The sequence below is a fragment of the Trachemys scripta genome, chromosome 3 (genome assembly GCF_013100865.1).
Source record: "Trachemys scripta elegans isolate TJP31775 chromosome 3, CAS_Tse_1.0, whole genome shotgun sequence".
Classification (NCBI taxonomy): domain Eukaryota; kingdom Metazoa; phylum Chordata; order Testudines; family Emydidae; genus Trachemys; species Trachemys scripta.
Window position 1 is genome coordinate 94,444,029 of NC_048300.1, and position 20,112 is coordinate 94,464,140.

Consider the following 20,112-nt stretch of genomic DNA (forward strand, 5'->3'; position numbering starts at 1 on the left):
GGTCACCCCAAAAAATTGATAGGCAGCAGGTTTACTTCTTTATGTTTGTTTTAGTACTTCACACAATATAGTCACCCTATGGAACTTGTTGCCATGGGATGTTGTGAAGACCAAAAGTGTAACTTGGTTCAAAAAAGAATTAGATAAGTTAATGGAGGATAGGTCCAGCAATGGCTATTAGCCAAGATAGTCAGAGATGCAACTCCATGCTATATGTTTTCCTAAGCCTGTGTCTGCCAGAAGCTGGGTCTGTATGACAATGGATAGATCTTTTGATAATTGTCCTGTTCATTCCCTCTGAAGTATCTGGGCTAAATGAACCATTGGTCTGACCCAGTATAGACGTTCTTAAGCTTTTCTGGGTCAAAAATAAATATTAAATTATTATTAATCTGGAAGATAATGCAATAAATACTTACTTGTAACTTGATATGTTGGTTGTCCATTTAAATGTAAATCTAAGTAACCAAAGCACTGGTTTCATTTTTATAAGATTGCTTTTGTTTCAGGATATACACAACTGTGCGATTGGTGGAGCGTTGGAGTAATTCTCTTTGAAATGTTGGTGGGGCAGCCTCCCTTCCTGGCACAAACACCATTGGAAACACAAATGAAGGTAATTAAGAAAATCAGGTGTTAAAATTATATAATAGTAATGTGCAAATGTAGTAGTTTGTATAATCCTATAAGCATTACCATGCTGAAAAAGCAGTCAGAATTTTTGTAAAACTTTCTATTTATATAAAGTGAGAGGAGAGTTTTAAGTGAAAAAGCAATATGCACAACTAGGTGATAAACTAACCCTATTTCTAAGCCAAAGGATATCTTTCACAGAGGCTGAATATTGTAAGATCTGATTTTATTAGTTTCACGCAATAATCCAAGCCTTTCATTTGTTCATGCTTTATCAAGAGCTTACCATTTTTGCTCTCTTACGCTATGCCCTTCTCAATACCATACTTCTCTCAAACAGTGCCATGACTCGTGAGTCAGAGGGTTGGCCCAGCATCCTTTTTGTCAGACAAGCAATGTAACAGTGTAAAGGGGCATTCACTTGAGCGCCTCCTAATGGCTGGATGCAGTAGCGCAATCCTTTTCTCACCCTTGGCACCTCTTACAGGCTGCCAGCCGACCTTGATGGGTCTTCAGTGGCTTCACCCTTCAGCCAAGTCACAAAGTTCAAATGAATCCTTTCATGGGTATGGAAGAGTCCAGTAACTAAATAGTTTATTTGCCCTTTCTTGGGTCTTCAGCCCCAGCTCTGGACTATTTAAATTTGGGACTTTGTTCAGGTTCCCAAGTAAGCCTTGTTCACTTTTTGGGATTTACACCACTTCACATGGGGCTAGAAGGAGAACCCGGGCCCGCTGTAACATAGTAGGGCACAATCCACACTAGTGGGGGGCTGTCAGCCCTGTCCTGCAACCTTGGGTGCCTTACAATTCCTTGCTGTAGTAACTCCCACCTGGGCTGCTCAGAAACTGCCTTCCAGCATGTATTCCACACCGAGTGTCTGTGTAACTGCAGCCTCCCAGCTACACCCTGGCTCCTACCAGCCTTGGTTATAGTGCAGGGTCACCCAACACACCCCTGGTCCTGAATCTTCCTCCAGAAATGTGTGTCCTGTACTGCTCAGCCTTCTCCTGGACAGTACAAATATATTAAGCCCATTAGATCATTAAGGAAATAATATAACCGCTTATTACTTAAAATAGTTACCCAGACACTTTAACTGAAACACATTGGATTAGATAAAACACTAAACCAGCTTATTAACTACAAAGAGATTTTAAGGGAGTATAAGTAATGAGGCATAAATGTCAAAATGGGCACAAGAAGAATAAAGATAAAACTGTGATTGGTACCTACTTAAGAAACTATCTAAGGGCTTGTCTACACTGGCACTTTATAGCGCTGCAACTTTCTCGCTCAGGGGTGTGAAAAAATATCCCCCTGAGCGCAGCAAGTTTCAGCGCTGTAAAGCGCTAGTGTAGACAGTGCACCAGCACTGGGAGCCACACCCTTCGTGGAGGTGGGTTTTTTAGAGCGCTGGGAGACCTCTCTCCCAACGCTCTGCCGTGACTACACAAGCCATGTTAAAGTGCTGCCATGGCAGTGCTTTAACGTTGCCAGTGTAGACTAGCCCTTAGATGCAAAGCAAACTTTCTCATCACATATTTCCAGCAAGGTTACCTGACCAAACTCTTCAGGTCAGGACCCCTCCCTCAGAGTCCAGTGGCTGTTTCCTTTTGTCTTCTCAGTTGCGGAGGAAGTGAAGGGCAGGGAGAGAAAGAAGGGTCCCTTGGTGTGTTTGTCCCTCCTTTTTATAGTTTCAGCCCCCCTCTTAAAAAACATTTGCAGCTGAGAACCAGGAGACAGAGTCTATGTGGAAGGATGTTCCCTGCTGCTTTTTTTTTTCCCACCTGTTTGAACTTCCTTTGTTTTCCCTTCCTGCTTGATGACACTATTTACTGCTTAAATGCAAACAAAGGCAAGCACACATTCCTTCCTTTGTTTAGGACAGACCTAACTTGTGCCTGGGCAGGGCTGTGAGATTTGGAACATGTGTTAATAACATCATAAGGGGAATCTTATAATTTAACATAGTGTTACCACACACATTTTATCAAGACAATACTGACTAGCAAATAGAGTTTTCAAATGATACCTTACAAGGCATAGCTTGTACAAAGATTATTACAATAGTGCATAGAGTATGAACACGGGTATATTCAGTCACACCCACCCACTACTCTGAGTTCCAGCCCAGGGACCCCATAAACAGCAGCCACATATGGCTTGATTCAATTCATTGCTGCTTCTTCCCCACACCTTTTCCTACTTGCCCCCTTGAGCTTCACCTTTATCTCAGAGTTGTGGTTCTTAGGTCCTCTTTCTCCCTGCAAATCCAGCTACGCAAAATTGCAGTCAGAAAACAATCTGGCTATCCCTCAAGTTCCTTTGCCCAGAGAGGAGCACCTTCCTTTCCAGGTCCCAACAACTGAACTGCTGTCTGTTTGTCTTTGTGTTTTTGTTTTTTGGCACAGCAGTCTCATACAAGGCTATGTCAGCCACTTTCTTCTTTCGTTTTTAGGACAAGTTTTTTCTTAATATCCTTTGACTCAGTCTAGTAACATTAAGGAAATGCAGCAAGGCTTTTTTATGTGTGCACTATTCCATTTCCCTGATGTTCCCCTTTAGGGAACAAATTTTTGATTCCAAGTTGTCTCAATTTTTCATAAACTTTCTTTCCATAGAATATTGCACACAGTGCCATAGAACATGGTCAACAGTTTCTTTGGTTTTGCACACACTACACAGTCTGTCTTTAAGTCTTTGTAATAAGTTTACCTTATCATTTAAGGCACAATGACCTGTTAACTCTCTAAAAATTACTACTTTGCTTTTTCTGTCATGACTGGTGTATCTTCGATTTTTTTTTTTAGCATATATCATAAAATCTTTTGTTTCCTCAGTGCATAATTCTTGCCATTCCTTCGCAAGCTCCTTCGTTATCACACTTTGAAATTCTTGTCTACTTATGGGTATCTTAATATCAACCATAGCCACCTCCTCATTTTTAGAGCTTGTCTTGCTACTTCGTCAGCCATCTCATTTCCAGGTATTCCGATATGTGCTGGAACCAATTCTATTGTTACACAGTTACCTGCTTGGATTATTTCCATAGTTAGGAATGTTGTTCACTTATGTAATTTCTGCTTTCTAAAGTCCGTGTTCTGAGTGTCATAATTCCTGACAAGGAATCATAAAATTACAGCTGCAGTCGGTCACACATCTCTTATCCAGGTTAGTGCCAACATTATTCCAGTCATCAGTACAGTCACATAATTCAATAGCCTTTTAGATTTCTGGATTCCAAAACTAGGACTACAAAAGGCTATTCCTACTCTACCCCGTGTTTGTATTCTTTTGATCCATCTGTATAAACTTGGCAAAGGTGGCCCCGTTTTTCATAAATAAGTTCAGAAATTTCATTGGTCATAATGTATGGGTTGTTTCCTTCTCTCTCTCTCTCTCTCTTCCTCCCCCCCTCCCCCCATACAATTCCAAATCCACCAATGGAGGAATAACTGTCTAGCTGAAATCTCATTTCCTGTGACTAAAAAGTTTTAGTTTTGTTTTATTTTTATATCTCTCCTTTAACCATTTTTTTGACCCTGATAGTATAAGGACACCCTGGTCCTCCAGGCTTGGGGTTAGGCACAGGGCTAACAACCCTGTCCAATTTAAAAAAACAAAACAAAATATGTTATGGAAACAGTGGCAGAGAAATTGACCATTCCTGTGTGTGATGGCCTTCAGGAGTCAGTGACCCGTATGACTACTAGTGGTGAAAACTGAAAGGAAGCCACTGGCATGAAGACTAAAGTGCTCAACACCAATTCAAAAACCAAACTTGGTTTTTGGAACATACGGACAATGTACGAAACAGGGAAGCTAGCTTCGGTCACAGCTTACAAATTCTGGATGTCAGTGAAAGCAGATGGACAGGATCAGCAAGATTAACAAGAGCCTAGGATGAAACTTTGCTGTATTCTGGACAGGATGATGGACAACACCATAAGGGTGTTGCCATCCTTTTGAAGAAGAGAGTGGAGCATTCCCTGCTTGAGTGGAAGTCCATCAGCAGCAGACTTATGAGAGCTAGACTGAAAGGGAAACACAATATCACCCTGATTCAGTGCTATGCGCCAACAGATGACAGTGATGAAAAAGCAAAGGACAAATTCTACCTTGCATTACAGGCAGAGTTGGAGAGAGTACCATGCCACGACCTATCGTCATGGGAGAGCTGAATGCCAAGGTCAGTAAGGACAACACTAACAATGACAGAGCAATGGTAAGACATGGGTGTGGCACCATCAATGAAAACGGAGAGTCTTGTTGATTTCTGCAATATGAATGACTTAGTCATTGGCGGAACCCTATTTCGACATTGTGAAATGTTGGTGCTCTCAAAATGGCAGAGATAAGAACCAGACTGACGATATGATGATCATTGACAAATGGTGACACTCACTGACAGATGTGAAAGTGAGAAGGGGAGCAGATGTTGGCAGTCACCACCACCTTGTGACAGCCTTCGTCAAGCTAACTGAGAAGTGTGCGTCCACCAAACAAGGGATATAGACATTATGACGTTGACAAGCTAAAATCCCCTGAAATAAAGAGAGCCTTTGTTCTGCAGTTAAAGAACAGGTTTCAGGCACCTATGCAGATAACAAAGAGGAGGGGAATGCAGATGAGATCAACAAAAAGTGGGACAAAGTAACAATTTATAAATGGAGCAGTGAAGCCCGTCTAGGCTAGAGGCAGAAGAGAAGGAAGGAGTGGATTACATCCAGCACATGGAATGCCACAGAAACCAGAAGAGCCCTGAAGAAAAAAGCTTTAGATACAAAATCCCAGAAGCTAAAGGACAAATACCACCGGCAGTATAGCAAGGCACACTGAGAGGTCAAATGCCTTGTGAGAGCGGATAAACAACATTATATTGATGATCTGGCAACACAAGCAGAGGATGCAGCTGCTTGTGGTGAACAAGGAACTGTCTACATGTCTTATCAGTGGTAAATGGTAGACACCAACAAACATTCTCATTGGGAACAAACAAGGCCACCTACTGGCAACAGAAAAAGAACAAGAAATGCATTGGAAAGGGCATTTAAAAGAATTGCTGAACAGAGAGCCACCTAAAGAGGAAGCAAATATCCAGGAGGCAGAAGATCTTGATATCAACACACACACCCCAACTAAGAAAGAGATCATTCAAGCCATCAACTCCTTAAAAAATGGGAAAGCTCCTGGCAAGGATAGCTCAAATGCAGAATTGTTCAAGATAAATCCTGAGTTAGCAGCATCTATCCTGGCCCCTCTATTTACATCAGTCTGGGAAAGGGGAAAAAAGTGCCAGATGAGTGGACCAATAGGGTTATAGTGAAGATATCAAAGAAAGAAAGAAACTCTCACGGATTGTAATAACTGGCATGGTATCACATTTTTATCTGTGCCAAGCAAGGTATTGTGCAAGATCATAATCCAGCATATATCCGAGGCAGTTGATAGTATTCTCAGACAAGAGCAAACTGCTTTTCGGAAAGGGCATGGATGCACAGATCAGATTTTAACTCTACGAAACATAACAGAACAATGCTTAGAATGGGAACAGCAACTCTACATAAACTTAAGGCTTTTGATAGCTTTCACAGGACCAGCCTATGGTGCATTCTGTGGCATATGGAATCCTTCTCCATATAATCAACATCATCAAAAACTTCTATTCCAACTTTACATGCACTGTTGATCGCAGTGAGCTCTGTTTTTAGGTCAGAACAGGAGTATATCTGGGTGAGTCATGTTTGCAATCCTTTTCAACATTGTCATTGACTGGGTAATGCGGTGTACAACAGAAGATATGCCAAGAGGCATTAAATAGACACCCTTCTCATCCCTTGAAAACCTGGACTTCACAGATGATCTCGCTCTCCTATCACATTCCCAACACCATATACAAGAAAAAACAACTAGACTCAACACATTCAGCCAGCAAATTGGACTGAAAACCAACCGCAATAAGACTAATATCATGACCTTTAATACTGTCTCACTGCTACCAGTACGGCTAGAGGATCATATTCTCACCAATGTAGAAACATTCACATACTTGGGCAGCACCATCAGCCAGGTCGGTGGAACAAGCCAGGACATCTGGAACAGAATCAGTAAAGCCAGGAACATCTTCAGGAGCTTAAATACAATCTGGAAATCATCAAAATACAGCACCAAAACCAAACTCAAGATTTATCAGAGCTGTGTACTTTCAACACTACTTTATAGTGCAGCACGCTAGGGAAATGAGAAAGTATGACCTGTCCAAACTGTCGTCTTTCCATACAGTCTGCCTCAGAAAAATCCTCTCTATCTTTTGGCCCAAAACAATCTCAAACGAAGATCACACAGTGCAGTCAAGAAAATATGAACATCGTCATTCCCAGGAGGCGTTGGAGATGGATTGATCATGTGTTTTAGCAATAAGATGGACACCTGAAGGCAAGTGAAAACAAGGCTGCCCAAAAACAACATGGGCGAAGAGCTGTAGAAGCTGAGCTGAAAAACCCTGGGGCACAGAGGGGGAACCATTGAAAGACTTGCCAGAAACAGATAGGAATGGAGGAGCTTAGTCGCTGCTGTAAACGCCAGAGGCGTAATGGGAACGATGATAATAGTTGGTTGACTGATGAGTATGAGGCAGTCTGGGCAAGTCATATCACTTTGTCTACTAAGCTCCCAGTAATACTTGTAAATCAGTTATGTACTTCCATTGGCATGATTTCCTTTTACCTTTTGCCCAGAAGGTTAGAGCTAATAGTTTCATCCTTAGATTTATAGATGCTTCCACAGTGACTGTTTGCAGCACACACACTAATGATGTTGTTGGCCAGCAGTTCCAAGTTTCTAAGAGTTGTTTTTGAGGCTGAATCAAAAGCTTGGCATCTGTAGTCTAAAACTGGATTAAACCAATACTCAATACATCATCATCATCTGTACCTTCTTATCTGCATCCAATTTGTTTCCAGCTATGCCTTTAAGTAGGTTCAGCCTACTTCTGTACATTTGTATGATTATTTTATGTGACCTTTCCAAATTAATTTAATAACAAACACTACTCCTAGGAACATAAGCTTTTGAACTGATTTTTTTTTCACCGTAAAGAAATAAATCCCAGTCTTCCCTTTTTTTTCTTCCTGGTTGAAAGCATTCGCTTAGTTTTTGCAAGCGAGAATTTAAATCCCCAATCCCTTCCCCACTTGGAAATCCTCTGGAGTGCCTCATTATCTTTCATATGGTTACTTTTAGTATTTATACTTAGTCCATATAGCACAGTCATCTGTGAAAAGGGAAATACTTATTCCCATCTGCACAATTTCTGGGAAGTTATTTATCATAATGGAAAACAAAATAGAGCTAATACTCCTTGTGGAGTTCCATTTGTAAGCATGTAGGTTTTTGATAAAGCTGTTCCCACTTTGACTTGTATAGTTCCATCACTTGAAAAGTCCCTTCGCCACCAAAACATTCTCCCTTTTATTTCAATTTTGGCTAATTTATATTGGAGCCCTTCCCTCCATAGCATGTCATATGCTTTTTCAGTGTCCAGGAAGACCGATATCATAAAGTTCTTAGTTGTTTATGCTTTTTTGTACCTCCATTTCTAATCTCACTATATAAGTTCAACCATGTATCTTCCTTTTAAGAAACTACTTAGTACTGTACAGTTTTTTATCCAAGAATTCCACTAGTATAATTTTTTACCATGATTTTCCCCACACATGATGTGAGGGCAAACTGAACTGCAGCGCCTTTATCTGAGCTGCTGAGCTCTGATTGGCTGTCGCTAGTATTTCTAGCCCTTGAAGGACTTGGTGTCTCTAGCTTTTAGGATGAGTGCTCCAGTGAGGTGTCTCTAGGTAGGCCTGGAGGACCCACCTTTGTTGCTCTTTTCATTCTACCTTGCTGCTTCCTAGGGCAGGGTGTAATGGAGAAGTATGGCCTCTAGAGAGGCTACGAAGGCCTGGTGCATCCCATCACAACCAGATAGTTATTTTTTTCTCTTACCTTCTTCCAGAACTTAAGATCAATAAAGAGCATATTCCTCAAGAATAGTAACAGTCACATAGCACAACTAGATTCAATCCTGAATGACTAAAACAAATTATATGTTTTTATTTTTAAGTCCATTAGAGAAAATATCAGTAAGAAGATTTAGAAGATAATGCATGTTATTTACAATCCCATTTCTAGGCCCTGGTGAAAACCCTTAGAAATCTTAGTTACAAAAGAGAAATATTAGATGACATTAGATAGTTTAGCCAGATATTACCGTATAGAATCTCCTGGTCTTTCCAGATTCTGTCTCATGCTTCCTGTGGGGAAAATACATTCATAGTTTTTTAAATTTATTTATTCATTTATTTTTAAGACTAGAAGGGATCATTATCATCTAATGTGATCACTGGCATTGACAAACATATGTAAGCACTGTAGTGCTGGTAGGAATAACATGCCATAGAATGTCACCCAGTAATTCCTACATCAAGCCCATAACTTCTGATTGAGCTACAGCATATTTTTTAGAAAGACATCCAATTTTGATTTAAAGACTTCAAGGGCAAAAATCCACCATATTCTTAGGCAAGTTGTTCCATTTAATTACCCTCACTGTTAAAACTTTGCACCTTATTTCTAGTTGAACTTGTCTAACTTCAGCTTCTATACCTTGGATCTTCTAATGCCTTTTTCTGCTACCGTAAAGAGCCCTCTACTATCAGTCTTCTCCCCATGTAGGTTCTTGCAGACTGTGATTGAGCCATCTTTTACTTTTCTGTTGGATAAAGTAAATAGATACGTTTCTATAGTCTCTCACTGTAGGACAGGCTTTCTAGACCTTTAATCATTCTTGTTGCTCTTTTCTGAACCCTTTCCAGTTGGTCAGCATCCTTTTTAAAGTGTGTACATGAGAACTGGACCAGTATTCCAGTAATAGTCTCACTAATGCCATATACAGTGTTAATACCACCACCTTACTTCTCAATATTCCCCTGCTTATGCATCCAAATATCACATTAGTTTTCTTAGATCTGGTCTATACTACATCTATCAATAGACCTACATTGCTCAGGTCAGGGTTGTGGATTTTTCAACCTCTGAGTGATGTAGTTATACTGACCTTCCCTCCCTGTAGACAATGCTATGTCAGCAGGACAGCTTCTCCTGCCAATATAGTTAATCTACTCCCTGAGAGGCGATAGCTGTGCCGATGGGAGAGCTCTCTCCCATCGTCTTAGAGAGTCTTCATTAAAGCACTACGGGGCACAGTTGCATCGGTGCAGCTTATGCAGCGTTTTAAGTGTAGACTTGCCCTTAGTCACAGCATCAAATTGGGAGCTCGTGTTCAATTTATTATCTATCATGACCTCAAAGCCCTTTTCAGAGACAGTTTTCCAAAATACAGCACCCCCACCCCCCAAAATCCTGTAATTGTGACCTATATTCTTTGTTCCTAGATGAACTACCTTGCATTTGGCTGTAGGAAAACCAATGTCTTCATCTCTTAAGGCTTGTACACACTAGTGCTTACTTCGGTATAACTTCAGTAGCTCAAGGCTATGGAAAAGCCACCTCCCTGTGCAACAGAAGTTACACTGACCCTAAGCACCAGTGTGGACAGCGCTGTGTCAGCGGGAGAAGTTCTTCTTTTGACACAGCTACCACCATTCAGGGAGGTGGATTAATTATGCCGATTGGAGAGCTCTCTCCCCTGAGCATAGAGTGTCTGCACTAGTAGTGCAGCTACATCAATACATCTGTGACGCTGCAGCAATTCTACTGTAGACTAGCCCTTAGTCAGTACAGGTTTCCCATCTGTACAGTGAGGATAATATGCTTTCCTTCCTCACAGGGGTGTTGTGAGATAAATACATTAAAGATTTTGAGGCAACTCGGATGCTCTGGTAAAGGAGGATCCTATAATTACTGGAGAGAGAGATGATGGCAAAATAAATAAAAATATCAAGTGGGGGGGCTTTTGAGTTTTTAGGGGAAAACGGTTATAGGTGTTAAATGATCACTCTTGAAACAATTTTCATTGTGCATTTCATACTTCTTTATTTTTTTAAAGAAATTGCAAACAAAAAATGAAAAATCTAACTTTATTTTCTGATCTTTTTACACTTTCTTTTTAAAGGTTATCAATTGGCAAACAGCTCTTCACATCCCACCTCAAGCTAAATTGACTCCAGAGGCTTCTGACCTTATTATCAAACTCTGCCGAGGGCCAGAAGACCGCTTAGGCAAGAATGGTACAGATGAAATAAAAGCTCATCCATTTTTTAAAGCTATTGATTTTTCAAGTGATCTACGACAGCAGACTGCTTCATATGTTCCTAAAATTACACATCCCACAGACACATCCAATTTTGACCCAGTTGATCCCGATAAGTTATGGAGTGATGATAAGGAAGGGAATGTAAATGACACACTTAATGGGTGGTACAAAAATGGGAAACATCCTGAACATGCTTTTTATGAGTTCACATTTCGAAGGTTTTTTGACGACAATGGCTACCCATACAACTACCCCAAACCCATTGAATATGAATACAATAATCCACAAAACTTGGAGCAGCAATCAGATGACGATGATGAGCAGGCAGGCAAAGGGGTTCAAAATCGTGATCTAGTTTATGTTTAGCAGAGAAGTTGAAGATATTTGAACCGTGTGTTTTGAAGTTGGGATTTTTCAAAAATCCCCTGTGATGAGAGAATTAACATAAGATTGCTTGGGTAAATATATGCACACTTTATTAAAAAAAAAAATTACTATTACAAAGTTCTGTATTTTTGCTTTCTGTACATTTTGTTTCCCCAAAATGCAGGGAAATCATTTTAAAACGTTAATTTATTCCAGCATTATTAATCATTAATTTAGAAAAGAATTTGTTAGGAAAAATAAATTATGAACTGAGTTATATGATCAGTTCTTTGTACTTTAAGTACTCAATATAGGAAATAGTGATTTCTTAAAAGGAGATGCCTGTTATCTATTTGTACATAGGCTAAATATTTTTTTTTTAAATCTTTGTTCCAGACTTAAACAGTTCTGCCTTGCTTTGACCAAATATAAATCTTATCATACACTTACAAAACTGATACCTCTCTGATACAAGGCTGCTGTACCGTGGCTTCCCACAATATCAAGCTCCATTGTTAGCAAAATTAAGCCTGTTTGGTAAGTAATTCCCAGTTAGTACAGCTTTGAAAACAGGAAGCATCAGTCTCTGTTGTAATGTGACTATAAATGGTTAAAAAAAAAAAAAAACTTAGGGTTTTTATTTATATTTAACTTAAAATTATATTGAAAGCTATAACTAGATTTAGGGCACTGTGATACCTAAAACCAGTACTAGTATTTACTTAGTAGCAATTTAACTCTCTCCCTGTCAGCCCCTCTTAAAGATGTGGGAGGAATAAAGCTTTAGAAAAAAATAGCCTGAAATCTGCTCTAACTTCATTTTTTGACTGAAGCCAAACTGTACTGTCTCTAAAACTGTGTTCCAATCAGAATAGTTATAGCTTGAAAAATTGTTTTTAAAATGGTTCTATTTCTTGCTCCAGCCTTTCAGTTGGTTATGAGGAAGGACCGAGAGTATGATACATGGCTTTCATTAGGCTTTTGTGCTGCGAAGACCAGTTTTATGTGTTAAACCTTAACCAGTGGGAAACACTGCTGTGCGTGTACCTGGGAACAAACAAGTCAAGCTGTTTGTTTCCCCCTTGTTACATTTGTGTCATTGACAGCTTAATTCAAAGCAGATTTACCTCTGTGGTGTTTGATACTGCGATAGCAGATGCATATAATTCTGAATACTGGTTTCATGGCATTCAAGCAGCAGCTGAGCAGAAGTTCTAGTATCACAGCCTTAAGATGCAAAATTAATAAGCTTTTTGTGATGCTCAGAGGGGAACACACCACTAAACAGCTGTCCCACTCACAAGAGCAGCAGTTGTTTCAGGTGTGGAAAGAGAGAGCAATGCCCCTCGATCCCATAGCCAGCAGTTTTTTTGAGGGACAGAGGGAAATGCAAGTTGTTTTAAATAAATAAATAAACAAACATACTTTGAAACAACCACAGTTTCCCCACTCCTGGGTTGAAGTCCCATCTGTTAATATCAATCAGACATTTTTAACATCAGTGTGTCTTGTTTACTCCGATCATGCAGGTCATTATACTAGTATTCTTGCTCCCTAAGCATCATGAAACCACACTCAGCGCTGGTATCACAGCAGTGTAAGGAGTACGTGCAGTACCACTATGGTGCTATCATGAAAAATGTCTTTTAAAAATAATTTTAAGAAGAGAGTCCTGTTTTTATGGATGTTTACTTATCTTTCTGTTTTGAAGCATCTATCATGGTGAAAAGATATTTATGTAAAAATATGCATTCCTTATAATAAAAAAATAGCTATTTATCTATAGTCTCAATAGGACATGAATCAGTAAAACACAATTCAAGTCCTGTATGCCTGTCTTAAAGAAAGCTGTTCTGTCTCAACATTTCTAAGATCTATAATGTTTAGCTTCAACATTATAAAATGGATGCAATATAGAAATACTTCAGCTTTTTATTTTTGTTTATAAAAACAGGCTTTTATTTCACAGTAAATAATCATTTAAAGGACTGTCTTCATTCATAATGTTGGTAAGTGTCCCAGTAAAACTGGTAGTTTTAATCTCCTTTACTTGTCCTGCAGTAAAGTGTAATATATTGCTAGTTAAAACCAGTTTAATCAAGTGAGCATTATTTGTGGGCATGTAATAAATAAAACTTCCTTAGACAATGTTGTCACCTTTTTATTACAAATACAATTTTTATAATTGATTATCTGAGCATATTTCTCCTTTCCCAGTCCATCAGGATCTAGACTTGTGATTGGTCTTAGTCAAATAGTGATGGGTTTAGCTGAAGAAAGATGTCCTTTCCAAGGCACTTCCATTCTATATAAGGAAGTTAAATCCAAAAGGAATTTCTATTAAACCAAAATAATTGATATTTTAAGCTAATATGCATGGTACTGAAATATGAGATACCGCTCTGCCATTTTGAAACACTTAAATATACATGTCTTGAGAAACTGGTAGTATTTCCAGTTTTTCTATTATCTGCCATTAAATTTCTGATACTCCTAATTTCTGAAGTTGCAGTCTAAATGCTGCAGTACTCCATAAATGTATTTCTCTCCTGGATCTCCCAGCGCATTATAGCGCTAAGTCCTGCTCTGGGAGAACAGAAAATATCCTCATAAACAATTGTGTTATCTCAGCTCTCCAATGTATTGCCCTGCGCCCATATGTGAAACTCTCACTGACTACAGAAGTAGTTCCAAACATGGATCCAGGACATGCTGTGACCTTTAGTGTCTACTGTTTACAATATTGATATTTCAGTCCTTCATAAATTTTGCTCTAGAATTTTCTGGGGCATTGAAATTCAGATTGATCTTTGATCGGACTAGTTTATATTGACAACAGAGGAGAGATGCTTAAAACCAGCAGCTGTGAGATTGTATAATCACAGTTTTAGTTTAGATTTCTTGAAAATATTTTCAATTGTAAAGAATAAAATGAGTCATTGTCTTTTATTGCCTCATGTATACATATAAATTGTATTTATAAAATGTTCTGTAATCATGTAACTATTGTAAATACTGTTCTGATGTATTGTTCAGTGATATTCTATCTTAGGGCAGGCCCTCTTGCTGTATCTTTTCTATCTTCATATTTCTAATAGAATCAATAGAATGTATGACTAGAAAGTCATTTTGAGACTGACTTTAAAAAAAATCTTCTGCTGTTGCTAATTGCAAAGCTGAGAGTGGGTATGATTTATTTGGACTTAATTTTGTTTAGTTATTAGCTAATGCAGTGGTTGGGTTCTTAGATGCTGCTGCTGCTACCGTTACCCTACATACCATATGACTCAGTTCCAAATGTTGTTGGCATTTAAAATCAGACATTTAATCTGTTTGCTTTAATTCAACCAAAGCAAAGAGAGAACAAATTTCAGTCAACATAATGGTAAAAATGTTGAGTGTCTTAACATGCTTTTGAGCAAAGGCACTATTCAAGTTTACTATTGTATTGCGTGTGTATATATGTCTTTTGTATGATAAATGTTCTGTTGACAAAACACTACAATTTTATAAAATGACACTAGATTAAGAGAAGGAGTTGCAGCCTTCGTAGACAATATAAATCATCTTTGCATACTTCTGAATGTAACAGCTGTTGGTAATCAGTGACATTCCCTATAACTGTTTTATGAATGTTTCATTTTTCTCAAAATCAGTTTCTCTAGGGTAATATCTGCTGGGATAATAAAGTACAGTAAATCTTTTTCCTTATAAATGGTAAATAAATTCTGGTTCTACTAATCAAATACAAGTTAAAAGTTTAAATTGTTCAAAAGTTGTTGGTCTTCCTCTGTTCTCTTAAATCTGTGCAAATGGCTGTACTTGGACATTAGTTTCTGATCTCTATCCTAGAAGTTCTGTACCTCAAGTCACACAATAATTGTAATTTGTCATTCTTCTTTCTCCCCCTCCCACCATCAAATGATTAAAATGGCCCTGCTCAAGATCTACTTATTCAGTGGACAATGAATGGATATGCAGTCTGTATAGACTGTACATCATGGACAACTAACTTCATAAATTATTGCTTTTCTTGGAGATCTAGATGAAGTGCAGCTCTTAAGTTATGAAAATCCATTCCTAGCATAAAAATGCTATTCAAATATAGGACATTGACTTTTTCTTTGATAGGCTTCAGTTTAAAGTGCATATCTAAAAATGAAAACAGGTGCATAAATCCATGCTTTACTAAAGAGATGTTAAATGCTAGCTCCTCTACCAGACTTGGACCTCTTGGGCTTGAAATAAAATATAGTGATAGTTTTGATGTTCTTGAGGGGCGAGTGACCATGTGACAGTTAAAACAAGAAACACACAGACTTTGCAAAGGAACTTTTTGAACATATTGACATTTTAGTCTCAGAAGTATAAAAGATTTACAGATCTATTGAAAAACAACAAACATCTAAATACAAATCCTACCTCAGGCTGATCTCAGCCCTCTGGTTTGGGTCTGAGATCTGTCCATGTTCAGCATAGGTGAAGATTCCAATGTCTCCTATGCAGCAAGTTCTTGCTGCTGGTGATAGCTGGCCCCTACACACAAGTTCTCTTACTTATATACACCGACTTGGTCCTGTTCCAGCTAGGTTGGAGTTCACATACTCAACCCCTCTTGGTTCACAGGGAGGGCCTGGTAAATCAAGACACATCATTAGCAAGTCAGTAGTCCTTAGGATCAGTCTGGATGGGTCATTCTGTGTTAGATTTCCAAGGTGAAGAAAGCTGCCTTCTCCAGCCTTGCTATGCATCACCTTTGGTGATGCATATATCACTTTAAATTGGCTCTTGACAATATAGGTCCATGCACAAACTGGAGGTTCTACTCCACAATGCAGGTTTACAGCCCCCCTCTACAGAAAGGATGTGGACAAATTGGAGTCCAGCAGAGGGCAATGAAAATGATTAGGGGGCTGGGGCACATGATTTAGGAGGGGGGGGGCTGAGGGGAACTGGGCTTATTCAGTTTGCAGAAGAGAAGAGTGAGGGTGGATTTGATAGCAGCCTTCAACTACCTGAAGGGGGGTTCCAGAGGATGGAGCTAGGCTGTTCTTTGTGGTGGCAGATGACAGAACAAGAAGCAATAGTCTCAAGTCACAGTGGGGGCGGTGTAGGTTGGATATTAGGAAAAACTAGTTCACTAGGAGGATGGTGAAGCACTGGAATGGGTTACCTAGGGAGGTGGTGGAATCTCCATTCTTAGAGGTTTTTAAGGACCAGCTTGACAAAGCCCTGGCTGGGATGATTTAGTTGGGGTGGTTCTGCTTTGAGTAGGGGGATGGACTAGATGACCTCCTGAGGTCTCTTCCAACCTAATCTATGATTCTAAGAAAACAAAATGGAATTCATAAAATGACATTCCCAAACCCTCACACAGGTTCCTTCCATTAATTTTAGAGGTGCTTTGTGCTGGTCTTGCATATCTTAGTGAAGAAATCCATCAGAAGAGAGGAATGTAAGGGCTCCGCTCTGAAATGTGTATTTGAATAAAAAAAATTGTTTTGACATGTTTTGTTCTAAGAAAATAATTTAAATTGGCATGTAAAGAAACTGGAGAATGGTCCGGGGGTTGCTAAAGGGAACAGAACACCCTTGCTCCTGACTGCAACTTTAGCAGGGTCCTGTCTATGCATGTTTTGTGCACTTAGATTTATATTGGTTAGAAACTTAGCTCAAGCAAAATCAAAATATAGCACTCAAACTTAAATAAGTATCTGCTTTAGGGGATTGCACTGATTTAATTAAATCAGTTTGCTTGCATTTAGCTAAATCAATGCAACCAGCCCTATGGCTCCGGCGTGAAGCTGGAAGTACTATAGAGAATGATAGAATTACATAATTATTCCTTTACATTTAGAACATGGTGGACAAAAGAAATTTTGGGGGATTAGTAGGAGTGTGAGCATGGCTCACAACTTTGTCACATCACTTAAAAAGTTTTAAAGTAGAGATTATTCTACTGGGCCTTCAATTTCAGGGAGTCCAACCAGATTCCTAGTAGTGAGGACAAATGGAGCTTGATGCAGCACTTCCAGATGGACTTCCTGACCTAAAGTGCAGAGCAGGCACAGCTTGTATGGTATACCTTGAGTGGCAAACAAGGCACATTACCTCAGGCTCCATGTATCTTGCCCCCCCAAACAACAATGGGGGAAAAGGTCAAAAGGATACATTACACATGCAGACACATTGTGCCACACGCTTATAATTTTTCAAATTCCCTTCTTCCTAAATAAGTATGTATTCCAATGATTTAACAATTTAAACCATTATGATGTAATTTTATTGCCATTCAGTCTGACTTGATTAAAGGGACACTGCCAGGTTAAAAGTGATGTCTTCTAAAAGACAAATGCTCTTGAATTACTCATAGATTAGATTAGTAATGCCAATGATTTTCAAAACAACTTTTTATTATTTATATTTATGTATGTTACTCCACAGGAAATTAAAAGGATTTAATTCTGCTTTGATTTATAGTAATTTTCTAGTAGATTTCACTTTTAGGTTCTAATGCACCTCCACAGTGCTTGAATGCTCAGTTGGCAAACACTGCAAGATAGTTAAATATCTATTGTATTTTGTTATGAATATTTGTATTTGTCTTGGACAGCATAAACATTTTTTTTAAACTAAAGCCCAGTCCTAGAAGGAACTGAGAGCGTGTGTGAGAGTGTGCCTATGTTCCCTTATCAACTGTTTTTGAAGTCCAGGCTAAATCTAAAGTGACAGTTCCCCTTTAAACAGAAACATTTAAAAGAGCCTCAGCTGCCCTAACTGAGCCAACTCTGCCACAAATGGCAGAACAAGTGAAAGCCATGTCAGCAAAAATATGGTCACCTTGATCGATCAGCCCTCGTATAGATTGCGCCAATCACAACATGTCTTCCATTCTTCTCATATCCTGGCCTTCCTTCTCCATGTGCGGCCATGTCTTTTCACGATAAAATCTTCTCATCTCTTTGGAGGTCGGCTGAGTGGTCGTTTCAGTTCCTGGCATGGGTACCACTCGGTGAAAGCTGCAGTCCATCAATTGTCAGTGAGCCTCGCTATATGCCCGGACAATCGCATTTTACTATGCCTGCTCTCAACAGCGACGTCCTGCACTCCACTCTGCTGTCTCATCACTTCATTGGGGACTCGGTCGCAGATTTAAATCCCCAGAATTCTTCTTTCCATCACCCTCTCCGTGACAGACAGTTGCTGCTCCTCTGTCTTCATCAGCGCCTATGTTTCGCTGCCGTACAACGTTGCTGGCAGTACTGTTGAGCTGAAGAGGCTGGCACGAGTTGCCTTGTTGATTTTTCCTTCAAGGACGTACTTGATAAGAATTGAATGCACACCAACCTGCCTTCTTTCTTCACAAGAGTTCACCTTCCTGATTGTGGCGCATGTTAATTTCTTGGCCCAAATAGACATATTGCTCAACCTAAAAATGTTCAACTTGATTTGTTTTTGAGGGTAACAGGCAGACATTTGTTGATTTCTTTAAAGCAAGTGACTCCCCCCACACTCTCCGCTAGCAAAATGGGGGCACGCTTTAAGGACTAAAACTACTGCCCACACTACGTTTTGGGATGCCAAATCCTTCGTTTTGAGGGTGGGGGTTTTTTTTTTTGCTTACATGATTTGGGGACAGGTGGATGCCAAAAAAGTTTTCCCCTATAGCAGTGGTTCTCAAACTTTTGTACTGGTGACCCCTTCCACATAGCAAGCCTCTGTGTGTGACCCCCAATAAATTAAAATCATGTTTTTATATATTTAACACCATTGTAAATGCTTGAGGCAAAGTGAGGTTTGGGGTGGAGGCTGACAGCTTGTGACCCCCCCCCCCATGTAATAACCATGCAACCCCGAGAGGTCCGGACCCCCAGTTTGAGAACCCCTGTCCTATAGACAATACAATACCTAGTACTAGCCCTGAGTACCTTACTGTCAGCCAAAGCTAGCCCTTACTAATTTGCCCAGGGCTTGCTTTGAATAGTTGCATGGTGAGAACACAGCTGACTAGGCTATAGCTAAATTCTCTCTGTTGGCATTGGTGGTTCGATGATAGTCTTCTGGCCCGCAAGGCAGGAAGTTCGGGGTCGAGTCCTGGCCCGTGCAGTTATGAATAGCTTTTTGATTCACAAGAGCGAGGGGAGCCAAGATTCTGTTTGTTGTTCTCTGCTCAGTTTCCCCACGGACGGGCGATTGCAGACCCCGGGAAGGGAGGGGGACGCGCCACGCGCTGACAGCGGAGACCCTCCCAGGGCCCTAAGGTGGGGTCCAACCCAGGCCCCACAGCCCATACACTGCAGCAGGGAAAGTGGGCGCGCCGCGCAAGGCTTCCAGGAAGTGACGCAGGCAGATTTGCCTTCGAACGGGCCACAAAGGAACGCGGCAGCTGCGGGGGGCGGGGTGGTGGGAGGAGCTAAGTCCGAGGGTGGGGGCCGCGGAGAGAGAGGGGCGCGCGCGCGCGCACGAGAAAGAGAGCGAGTGAGTGAGTGGCGGCGGCGGCGGCGCCGTTACGGAGCTGACGGAGCGCGCTGGAGACGAGTAAGTGTCAGCGCGTCCCCGCCCCTGGCCAGGCAGCGGCTCCCGGGGCTGTGGGGCTCCCCTGCCCGCCGTTCCTCCTACGGGGTCGCGTCAGCCCTCATCCCCGAACTGCCGTTGGACCCCCAGGGGCTTGTGTCGCCGCCGGGACTCCGCCCTCCCCCCCCCCCGCCGCGCGCTGAGGCGACGGGGGCTGGGAAGGTGCCGGGTTCCGGATGGGGGGGGGCCGTGTGTGCGCGCGGGGCCTGCGACCGGCGCGCGGGTCCTCGGCTCACCCGGGCGGCGGGGAGGCCGCTCCTCGCCCC

At 40.7% G+C, this 20,112-nt stretch overlaps 2 protein-coding genes across 4 annotated transcripts in view; both read left to right on the forward strand.

Annotated features, from left to right (window-relative positions):
• Nucleotides 1–15,018, forward strand: part of LATS1 (large tumor suppressor kinase 1) — a 40,752-nt gene extending 25,734 nt beyond the window's left edge. For both annotated transcript variants that reach the window (XM_034765436.1, XM_034765437.1), the window contains exons 7-8: nucleotides 510–616; nucleotides 10,766–15,018. In XM_034765436.1, coding sequence (XP_034621327.1) covers nucleotides 510–616; nucleotides 10,766–11,272 — 614 coding nt within the window. In that variant the 3' untranslated portion in view covers nucleotides 11,273–15,018. The remainder of the gene's footprint in view (nucleotides 1–509; nucleotides 617–10,765) is intronic.
• Nucleotides 15,019–19,741: 4,723 nt separating this feature from the next.
• The window catches only part of KATNA1 (katanin catalytic subunit A1), a 33,760-nt gene continuing 33,389 nt past the window's right edge, over nucleotides 19,742–20,112 (forward strand). For both annotated transcript variants that reach the window (XM_034765438.1, XM_034765440.1), the window contains exon 1: nucleotides 19,742–19,810. The gene's annotated coding sequence lies outside the window, so the exon portion shown is untranslated. The remainder of the gene's footprint in view (nucleotides 19,811–20,112) is intronic.